Source organism: Marmota marmota, unplaced genomic scaffold (assembly GCF_001458135.2).
Source record: "Marmota marmota marmota unplaced genomic scaffold, marMar, whole genome shotgun sequence".
NCBI classification, from domain to species: Eukaryota; Metazoa; Chordata; class Mammalia; order Rodentia; family Sciuridae; genus Marmota; species Marmota marmota.
In genome coordinates, this window is record NW_026000174.1 from 67,075,495 (window position 1) to 67,086,578 (window position 11,084).

Here is an 11,084-nt window from a genome sequence, read left to right on the forward strand (position 1 = left end):
CCGCGGGACAGGCCCTGGCAGCGCGGGGAAGTCCCGAGACCCGGGCGGAGCTTGGGTCCTTTCCAGGCACCGGTTTCTCGCGCTCTACAGGTGGGAACGCAAAGTCCAGAGCCAGAAGAAGGCAGAGGAAAGACGGGCCGTCCGACCTCCCGGCCCATCCCCAATTTCCCAGATGCAACACTGACACGTGTTTTTTTTAACAAAATGTATTCATCTTCCTTGGAACTGAAAAATAGATCTATGTACAAAACAGGAAGAGATCAGGCCCCCTTCACCCACTCCCAACCCCCTGCAGATTTCCTCCTGGTTCCCCAGAGATAGACTGAACCTTAGGGAGGTTCCCAGAGGGTCGGAAGAGATCCTGCTCTGATCTAGGGCCAGTTTGGTCAGGAAGAGGGCGGGGCTCAGTGTCCACACAAGCTAGGGGTGGAGCTTCGTGGACTCTAGGGACAGGGAGGACAGGAAAATAGGATTCCCAAATTCTAGCAAGGGGACTTAAGCTCTTCGGGGTTGAGGATTTGAATTCCCAAGGGATGGAGTTTTGAAGTACAGAAACGTATTCCCAGGGGCTGAGTAGGGTCCTTCGTCCCAGGGTGGAGGCAGGATATGTGCTCCTTGGGCTAAGGGAACTGGGAGAAACCCTGAGCAACACTGTCTGGCTTAGGGTCAGCACTTTAGTTCAGAGATGGGGCCGGGATTCCAGTTGGCCAGCTGGGATTCTGGAAGATGGGACCTACATTCTAACCACCAGGCCAGGGTCCTGGGTTGCGAGCTGGAGCAAATCATAGATTTGGTGCCGGGGTGTGTAGTCTGTAAATCTGGGACCTTAAGTTTCAGGTAGGGGTGAGGCCTGGGGGCGGAGCCTGGCCTCTGGGTGTGGGGATGGGGAAGTCTCCCCTCAGACTGAGGATGGGGCCTGGGTCCCTGTGAGCTGTTCAGAAGTCCCCAGCAGTTCAGAGGCCCTTGCGCTGCCGCTTGAGGAAAGAAAGAGTGTAATCGCTGGGTGTGGACACCTTCTGCTTCTTCATCTGCACTTGTGACTGCGCTGTGAGTTGCAGCTTGATGGCACTCGAATTGATTTTGGTGGCCACGAGCAGCTCCTTCATGCCCTTCATCTTCTCGCTCTGGAAAGTGAGCACCGGGCCCTCCGGCGGGGGTGACGACGGGAGAGTTGACCCCTGAGCTGCGCTGCCACCTTCAGGACCCCGTGCAGTGCTGGGGACTGTACCTGGGGGCTTTCGGGGAGGTCCCGACCCTGCACCCTGGCCTGAGCCAGGGCCTTTGTCCAGAGCAGGCTTCTTGGGCGGTGGTGGCTCCTCGGGCTTAGACTCCCGCCGGGGGCCCCGCCGCCGGCCTTCTCTGGCTTCCTCACCCCATGGCTCCTCAGCCTCCGCTGCCTCCGCATCTCGGCTCACTATGTGCACCTTCTGACGGACCTGGGTGGGTGAAGAGAGCAAGCTGGGGGAAAGCTGAAGACCACTGGCTGGAATACCAAGGTCCAACTTCTGCCAAGCCATCTGCAGGTCTTAGTCTCATCTACACCCAGATGGCTAGGGAGGTGTGGCCTCTGGGCCACAAAGGTCTAATTCCCCATGGCTGCAGTCAGTCCCTATAACGCCCAGTCACCCTCACCTGTCCCTCGAAGCGACCCAAGGACTGCACAAGGAAGGTGGCCCAGCCCACATGCAGCACAGGCGTGGGGCTGCCCTCCTCCCATTTGCAGATGCCATCATAGAATCGCAACAGGTGGGCGAAGCACTCAGGGTCCTGGAGAGCAGAACCCTGGCTCTGGGTACCCTAGGCAAGGGGAAGAAAGGTCACAGTCAAACTCTGTTAGCACAAGGTGCAGGTCAAGACAGCGCCTAGGCAGAGCCATGGCTGCAAAGGTAAGCCAGGGTCAGGAGTATCTTAGAACTTCCTTCCTAAAATAAAGCCAGTCCTCAGCCAGGATGGAGGAAAGGGCACCATCCCTTATCTCCATCCTACCCTAAGTGAGACCCTGGCCATAAAAGAGACAGGCTTCCACCTACAGGGTAGAAACTTGTGAAACACCTTGGTTCCCTCAAGCCCAGACCCAGGACCTCAGCTACAGCAACAGGGAATAGAGGCCTCTTCTCTGGGCCACCTTGAGTGCCCAGACCCCAGTCCTGCCTATGCAGTCCCATGGCTGGGGCACTGCAATGATGGGAGGGTGGATACTGGTGAGTTCCAGCCTTTTCACCTGGCTCTGCTCCCCTGGCCGCTCCTCGCCAGCCTCCAGCAAGCTGGCCGCCTCCTTCAGCAGGTTGGGGATGACATCATTGGCCACCTCAAAGAACTCCTTGTAGATTTCCTCATCCTCCCGGCAGTAGTTGTAGCTGTGAGAGCAGTGGGGCATGTGGGGGCTCAGTCATGGGAACCCCTAGGGAGCTGGTGGAGGATGCAGTCCAGGACTCTTCCAGGGTCATCCACAGACTGGACGAATGAATGATTCCCCCCACGTGATGGAATCTGTCAGCCCAGGGCAAAAGTGAGGAGGGGCATGCAGCTAGGGGTGGGTCCCTGGATGATCAACAACTGGGCAGAAGGGGGAGGGAGGGGCTCTGAGATCCCTACCTCCTGAGTGATGGTGGCACTGGCTGCCTAGGGACTGGATGGAGAGGGGACAGTGCTTGGGACTCAGATCTCATGCCTGGATAAGAGTGACTGGAAAGTGAGTGGAGGAAGAGTAAAGGATGGGCTGGGGGCCCTACTGGGGGGATCCTCACTCCTGGATGACAGTGGCCGTGTCTGCCCAGGCCTGCAGGGCTTCGCGCACATTGCGGTTTCGACAGTGATAGCCAGCCAGGTACATGTAGGGGTAGATGTGCTCATCCCGGTAGTAGGTCTTGGCTGAGGCAATGCCCTGGGGGATGGGGCAGAAAAGCCTTAGGGAAGCAGCCACCAGCTGCCTGGGCTGGCATGAGCGCCCCATCAGGTCACACCCAGAAGGGGTGAAAGGAAGATCTCGAGTCCTCCTCAAGTCCAACCTTACCTCCACTCCCTGCCTGCCAGTCTGGGGCAGACTGCAGAGTGGGAACCCCCACAAAACAAGGGTTGGGGAGGGGAAGAGTAGGACCTAGGACAGGCCTTTCCTACACACTCTTCTACACAAAACATCAGACTTCTAAGGCCAGTGAACCCCTGCCCCACCTCCCCTCCCCAATGCTCCCACCACATTTGACCTTTGCTACAGGACACAGGAAGAACAATGAGGGGCAGCAGAAAATGCAGAGTTCCCCGAACAACCCAACTTCTGTCAGTCATAGGCTGGGGAACACATCTCAGGGCACACCTCAGACAACCCTAATTACGCCAATTACGTACATGGTTGGTACAAAGTGGGACCTAGGTGGGCAATACTCCTGAATTCACGAAGTTCTTTCATGAATCTTCCCTGTCCCCAGAAAGAAGGGGACCCCAGTCATTTCTGGGGCCTCCCTTATGCCCCATCTTGAGATGCCCTCACCTTGTGGTAGAGGGTGAGTGGGTCTGGCCGGCCAGGGGTGGGCTCCAGCTCCTCCAGATCTGCCAGGTTCCCTAGTGCCATGGGGTACCTAGGAAAGGATCAGAAATCCAGGCTACCACCCAGCCCTCTGGCCCCACCAAGGCTCAATCTGGCCACTTCCCCCTACTGACCTTTCCAGATGTCCCAGGTCATAGAGCAGCCACAGCAGCTTCTAGGGGCCAAAGAAGAGTTACAAACTGTGGGAAGGGGAGCTGCCTATCAGGCAAGGTCAAGGTGTGATCCAGAACCAGCAGGGACCTCCCACCAGGTAGGAAAGGGCAAAATTCACAAACCAGCCCTTTAACAGAGTCAAAGCCCCTTCATGTCTCAATTTCACTCTCCCAAGAGCCCTGGGAATGGTGAATCATTCACCCATCTTACAAAAGAGTTGAGGCTCCGGGAGGGAAAGTACCCCTGACCCCACAGCGGCCCAGCCTTGTCCGTGGCTGCCCCTTGGGCATACCCTTTACCTGCTGCAGTTGCAGCAGCTCCAGGGAGTCGGTGTGCAGGTCAATGGAAGGGTTGATGGCGCAAACCATGAAGGCTACTTCCATCTTGCGGTCGCAGCGCATGTATGATCCTTTCAGGTACAGCCAGCTCTTGAAAGGGGACAAGACTGGATGTCTCATGATGGCCTACCCTGTGCCTGCTTTGGGGACCCTATGTAGGTGGTGACGGGAAGAGGGGAGTATAGCCCAAAGTGTAATCCTTGGATGGCTTAATCTAGCAGAGAACAAAGGAGACAAGGTGGGGGGTACAATACCCGCTCTGCCACACCCGCGTTGACTGTCTGGCCCCTGCGGTCCTCGTTGCCTTTGCCATGCCAGGTGACTTCGGCTGTCTGTTCCCCATTGGGCCCAAACACTACCCAGGCGTGATCCTCAGACAGGGCCAGGTGGACATCCCGGAGACCCAGGGCCTGGCAGGCCCCCACCACTGCAAAAGCCACACCTGAGCTGTCCAGTTTAGTACCTGTCGAAGGGGACAGTAATGAAAAAGGGTCCTCTGGGCTTTGGTCTGGAAGAACGAGCCCAGCTCTTGATGCCCCTTCCCACAGCCCCCCAGCCTGTGCCCGTCCTGAGGTGCTCCTGCCCCTCATTCCTCGATGCCTGCCCTCCTTCACAGCTTCTCCTTCCCCGTTTACTTCCCCCTCCCCAGCAAGAGACTTTTCTGGATTTCCCACAGCTTGACCCACTTTGACCCTGTCCCTTCCCTTTCTCTATGACCCTATACTGTTTTTATTAAAGATTTCCTGTTTTACTACACCTATTAATTATAACAGGGCACTCTGGACAACACTTCACACACCCACCAAGAGATATTCCTAATTTAGTTCTACATTTTTTCCTGTTAAGCCCAGAAATGACCTGATACCTGCTCAACATGGCACCAGGATGCAACTGCATCCATGGGCCTTGGCACAGACTCTTTGCAAACCCTGAGCCTTAAGCTTCTTAAGGTCAAGTTCATAATCTGTTCCCTTTCAAAAAGGTTTATAGATATCATTCCATTTAAGTGTCTCCAAAGCAGCCCTCTTTTTTCTCTCTCCCACCTCCAATCTGTGGCCATTTCTGTGCCTCATGCTGGGCTGTAGGACTCCTGTGGCTGCTCAATGGCAGGGCTGGGAGTGCTCAGGGGCCAAGGGTCAGTAAATGGATGTGGAGTCAACTGATCAGGTTCCAGTCCCAGCCCTGCCATTCTGTGACTTTGGCACATCATATCCTCTCTTGGAGCTTCAGCTTCCACAACTGCCAAGGGAAAATTAACACCTGCCCCACCTCACAAGGCTTACAGGTCTCAAAAGAGCTCTGTAAACCACACAGTGTTAAGAGGAAGTGGACCAAATTCATTTTCTCCTTGGCCACCTGTCGGGCTCCAACCTGTGATGAAGCTGAAGAGGGACTGGATGTGGGCCCGGTCCTTGAAGTATGAGCGGCTGAGGCTGTTCCATATGACATCCGAAACCTTCTTCACCAGTTCCCGGCTGGAGACGCCCCCCTCTCGCGGGTAGAGCGACAGGTCGACCGCGCCGCGGATCTGGGCAGTGAAGCGGGCATAGAGGGCAGCGATGATGGATAGGTCGGCCACCGGGAAGTAGGTGAGGCCACCAGGAGGGTCGGGCGCAGGACTGGGCTGGAAGGTGAGCTCGGGCACGTTGGTGGGGATGACGCGGTTGACAGCCAGAAAATGCTCCACAAAGCCCAGTACCAAGGAGAGGAGCACCAGGTCTGGCTCTTCTCGGCCCAGCTCGGCAGCAAACAGGCGCACCACATCGTCGATGGAGCGCAGCGGGAACAGCGTCTTCTGGGCGGCCTTCAGCCCCATGGCGGCGGGCGGCGGCCTGCGGAGGAGCCAGGGGAGGAAGGGTCGGGCTCGGCGGGAGAGCCCCCTCCCAGGCTCGGCTAAGGTTCTACCCCCGCAGCTCCCCTGCTTCTCTGCCCTCTTCACCCTCCGCTCCACCAGCTGCCCCTCCTTCGTCGGCGAGACCCCTCAGTCAAGGCTGCAGGGCCTCCTCGTCCCCTACAACCCTGGGACCCCCAGCCCCGATGGGGTGCAATCCAAGGATTTTTCTGAGGTCCCCCAAAGGCCCCTCCGCCTCATTCCTGCGACCGTACCCCCGAGCCCCTAGAGTCTTCCGGAAGGCGCTCCCAGGCCAGCCCCCCTAAATCCCAAGGAGAGTCCTGGCCTCGGTCCCCCGCGCCCACCTCCGCGCTTACATCCCACACAAGGCACCGCGGCACCCGCCGCCAGGAGCCTGCTGGGAAATGGAGTCCCGCCCCCTCGGGCCGCACTACTTGCCGGGAAGTGGAGTCCGAGGCTGTGCCCCGCCCTCGCCGAGTCTTGAAATGGTGGCACCCAGGATGGCCGTGGTGGCTTGTGGGAAAGGTAGTCCGCTAGTCCGGACATCCGGGAGGCAGGTAGGAAGGGAGGTGGCACCACCTTCCCGCGGTCCTCGGGGATTGGTTTCTCTTTCCACGCAGCTCAGGAAAGGAATAGGGTACGCGGTGCCTTGTGGGAAATGTAGTCTCCGGCGTGACCAGAGTGCCAGAGCGGGTGCTTGCGCTGCTGTAGGTTGGCAAGGTGTGAGCAAAACGGGTACTTTTAAACACTGCTGGGGTGTGTATGTGTTCAGCCATGTAGTTGACAATTTAGCAATGTCCAGTAACGCACGTCTCATGTTACTCCGTGTATAATAATTCTCTCCTCATTCTGACCATGAGAAAAATCTAACAGGCAGAGAACATTGAAAGAACCTCTGCAGTTATTTATATTAGGATAGAAGTTTTAAAAAAGAGAGTGAAGTAGGTAGCTCTGAGCTTCCTACATGGGTCTTCAGGGCATACCATTGCAGGAAAAGAGCTATAGAACAATAGGCATGCTAGAACAGTATTTTATATTAGTGACATTGAAAACAATACTAAAAAGTTTCTACAGCATCATTCATTCATTCGTTTATTCACTCAAGAAATGGATTTTTTCCCTCCAGACTGGGTATTGAACCAGGGGCACTCTTCCCCTGCCCTACACCTCCATCCCTTTCTATTTTGTTTTATTTTTGAAACAGGGTCTAGCTAAGTTATCCAGACTGGTCTCATTTGCCATCCTCCTGCCTCAGCCTTTTGAATAGCTAGGATTACACGCCCAGTTAACAAATGTGTATGTGTGTCCTACAATAACTCAGGCATTCCCTCTGGGCTCTGGGTATAAAGTAGTGAATAACCAGATTAAGTTCCTGTCCTGTTTATTATTTGTAGTATTTTCTCCTCTCAAAATTCATAACGGAGGGGGAATGGGAGGATGAAATGAACTCTAGATGGGACAAAGGGGAAAAGGGAGTGAGGGGAAGGGAGGGGCCATATGGGTAAGAAAGATGGTGGAGTGTGATGGTCATCATTACTCTAGGTACATGTATGAAGACACAAAGGATGTGACTCTAGTACACCCAGAGTTATGAAAAATTGTGCTCTATATGTGTAATATGAATTGTAATGCATTCTGTTGTCATATATAACATTAAAATTTAAAGAAATGTAATAAATTAATTCAAATTTAAAAAATCATAACTCTAGCCTGATTATGAGAAAATACCTGGCAAACTCAAATTGAGGGAGATTCTAAAAAATACTTTAGTGGTACTTCTTAAAAGTGTCAAGATCATGAAAGACAAGGAAAGATCCAGAAGCTTGTAAATTAGAGACTAAGGAGACAAGACAACTAAATACCATGTATTTTGGAGTGAATCCTGGAAGAGAAAAGGTACTTTGGTGGAAAAACTGGCAAATTGGGTGACCAACCATCCCAGTTGGCCTAAGTCTGAGGGGATGCAGCTGCTGCAGAAGCTTTGGCAATCTCCTCTAAGGCGGGGGTTGGGGCTGAAACTGTGGCTGAGGCAAGGCTGAGGATCAGGAGTAGATGCTAGTCACCAAGCTGAGATCCCTGGCCAAGGATTTGAAGATCTAGTCCATGGAAATCTAGCTCTTCTTTCTGCCCATCAAGGAGTCTGAAGTCATTGACTTTTTTCTGAGGGCATCACCCAAGGATGAAGTTTCAAGTTCATGCCTGTGCAGAAGCAGACCTGCGCTGGCCAGGGGACCAGGTACCAGGCATCTGTTGTTATCTGGGACTGCACTGGTCAATAGGGTTGGGAGTTAAGTGCTCCAAGAAGGTAGCCACTGTTCTCTGAGGGGCCATCAAACTGACCAAACTCCCCATTGTTCCTGTACAGAGAGGCTACTTCGGGAACAAGATGGGCAAGCCCCAAACTGTCCTTTGCCAGGTGACAAGCCACTGTGTTTCTGTGTGGGTGTGTCCCATCCCTGCCCCCAGAGGCACTGGCATCATCTCAGCCCCTGTGTCCAAGAAGCTGCTGCTGCTGCTGGTATTGATGACTGCTACACTTCTGCCAGGGGCTGCATTGCCACCTCGGGCAATTTTGCCAAGGCAACCTTCCATGCCATCTCCAAGACATATAACTCCTGAACCCCAATCTCTGCAAAAAGACTGTGTTCACCAGATCTCCCTATCAGGAATTCATCACCTTGTGAAAATCCATACCAGAGACTCTGTGCAGAAGATCCAGGCTCCACCTGTGGCTACAACACAGGGTATTTATACAAGAAAAATCAAGCAAAGCCAGGTGCAGTGGCACACAGCTACAATCCCAGGGACTCAGGAGGCTGAGGCAGGAGGATCACAAATTCAAAGCCAGCCTCAGAAACTTAGAGAGGCCCCAAGCAACTTAGATCCTGTCTCAAAAATAAAAAGGACTAGGGATGGAACTCAGTGATAAAGTGCCCTTGGGTTTAATGCCCAACATCAAAAAAAGGAAAAGAGGGGGCTGTGTTGTGGCTCAGTGGCAGAGCACTCACCTGGCACATGCGAAGCCCAGAGTTCGATCCTCAGCACCACATAGAAATAAATAAATAAAGGATAAACGTTAAAAAAAAAGGGGGAAAGAAAGTGAATGAAACCTGAAAAAAAAAAAGTGCCTGGGAGGTTATAATTTTAGCTAGGATGCCTGAAAAGAGCCTCACTGAGAAGGGGGGATTTGAGTAAAAACCTGAAGGACGTAAGAAGACCAAGTACAAAGGCAGAAGTGTGATCCACAGTGGCAGAAGCTGCTGCTGGAGGTCTGAGCAGTAAGTAGCACTGTGGAAGCCCCTGACGACCTTATTCAGAATAGTTTAGGAGCAAAAGTCTGATGGGGTGGCTGGGCACAGGGGCACATGCCTATAATCCCAGCAGCTTGTGGGGCCCAGACAGGAGGATTGCAAGTTCAAAGCCAGTCTCAGCAAAAGTGAGGCGCTAAGCAACTCTATGAGACCCTGATTCTAAATAAAATACAAAACAGGGCTTGGAATGTGGCTCAGTGGTTGAGTGCCCCTGAGTTCTATCCCTGGTACAAAAAAAAAAAAAAAAAGTCTGATGTGCTTGGGCTCATGAAAAAGGGGAAGAGAGTAATTGGAGACTGGGCTAACACAGGACTCTCCCAGTGACGTTCACAGCAATGGGAAATAGAAAAGTATGACAACTGGAGAAGAAGAGGGTGGAGGAAGGTTGTGGGTGATTCATAAAGAACTCCATGGCCTTGAATGAGTGAGGGGAATGGGCTCCCCATGCAGGTTTGGCTCTGCCAGTAGCATGGACAGTGAGCCACCATAGCTGTAGAGAAGTCAGGCACAGGTGAGGGCTGCACCAGTTTTCGTAGTGCAGTAAAATGCCCAATCAGTCATCATCTGCTCTCCAAGTGTCACCAGTCTCCTCCTTCACTCCTCTGCTCAAATGTCACCTTCTCAACAAGGCCAACCCAGCAGACCCAACCATTCTACCTCAAATCACACTGTGTGATCCAAATTCCTCCACCAACACCTTTACCCTGCCCAGATCTATTGGCTTCTCCCCACTCAATGCCAATAGCACCTTTTGCCTAGTGTCATAACTAAAACTGACTCCAGACATTGCCAAACGTCTGTTGAGGGGCAAAATAGCCCTACGATGAGAACCACTGTTCTAGCATCCAATATAACTGACTCAGTGTAATTACCTTCTACCACCAAAATATCAGTTTCACAGGACAGGGAACACGTGCGTTTTCTTCGCTAATGTGTCTCATGTACCTAGAACATATCTGGCTCACAGAGATGTCAACAAATACTTGCTGAGATGAGCATGGTGATACACACCTGAAACCCCAGTGACTCAGGAGGCTGAGTCAAGAGGATAGCAAGTTTGAGGCCAGCCTGGACAACTTAGTGAGATCCTATCTCAAAATAAAAACTATAAAGGGCTGGGGATATAGTTCAATGGTAGAGGACCCCTGGGTTCAATCCCTAGTACTGATAAAGAAACAAAGAAAGGAAGAAAGAAAAGATGCTATTTCAACTTGTAATCAATATAAAAATTACTAATGGTAATTTCCATTTCTTTCACACCGAGTCTTGGGAAGCTGGTAAGCAGCTGGTACCTCAGCACATGCATGTCCATTCCGAAGAGCCACAGTGTTCTCAAGCCCTGTTTGGCTGGCGGCTCTCATCCAGGACAGCCTGTGAGTGTGAGCAATACTGGGAGATGAGGGCTCCAGGGACCTGAGAGAGCTGGTGGCTGGGTCATGTATGTGGCATACTGGAGAGTGAGGAGCAGGATGGAGATGGGAGGTGAGCCACCCCAGGCTGGGGGATGTCAGAAACGAGTGAGCAGGAACAGCTGACAAGGGAAGTCTGAACTTGAGTGTCTCGAAGAGGGAAGGAGGAGGACATATGTAGGTGGTGATGAGGGTTGAGGAAAGTGCCCTCACCACCTCCTCCAGGAGGAGGAGGAAGGTCTGCAGGGAAGTGGGGGGCAGAGCCAAGACCTCAAGGAGGGTAGGGCTGTTGGAGAAAGGGATGAGGACCAGGAGAGTTTGCTAAAGATGGACCATCATCTACATAGGGCACACGGCAGCTATCAGGGGCTGAGGGGCAGGAATGGGCCACAGAATGACCCAGACATGCAGAACTTGGGAAGCCCGAGTCTCCTGAGTAAACCTGACCTCTAAGGATAAAGGGCGTGACCCCTTCTT

General features: G+C 53.1%; 1 protein-coding gene and 1 pseudogene across 3 annotated transcripts; one reads left to right on the forward strand and one right to left on the reverse strand.

Annotated features, from left to right (window-relative positions):
* Nucleotides 1–195: 195 nt before the first annotated feature.
* Nucleotides 196–6,337, reverse strand: Men1 (menin 1). 3 transcript variants are annotated; one of them, XM_015478213.2, is made up of 10 exons: nucleotides 6,232–6,337; nucleotides 5,407–5,867; nucleotides 4,290–4,498; nucleotides 3,997–4,125; nucleotides 3,658–3,698; nucleotides 3,488–3,575; nucleotides 2,748–2,884; nucleotides 2,222–2,357; nucleotides 1,633–1,797; nucleotides 196–1,436 (listed from the first exon to the last, which is right to left on the reverse strand). In XM_015478213.2, exons 2-10 carry the CDS (start codon nucleotides 5,849–5,851, stop codon nucleotides 954–956), a joined length of 1,833 nt encoding a protein of 610 aa, XP_015333699.1. In that variant the 5' UTR covers nucleotides 5,852–5,867; nucleotides 6,232–6,337; the 3' UTR covers nucleotides 196–953. The 3 variants fall into 3 exon arrangements, with proteins under 3 accessions (XP_015333699.1, XP_015333700.1, XP_015333698.1); XM_015478214.2 differs by having other exon boundaries at nucleotides 6,142–6,280; XM_015478212.2 differs by having other exon boundaries at nucleotides 197–1,436; nucleotides 6,244–6,337.
* A 1,320-nt stretch (nucleotides 6,338–7,657) lies between these two features.
* LOC125612045 lies at nucleotides 7,658–9,688 on the forward strand (annotated as a pseudogene).
* The last annotated feature ends 1,396 nt before the right edge of the window (nucleotides 9,689–11,084 follow it).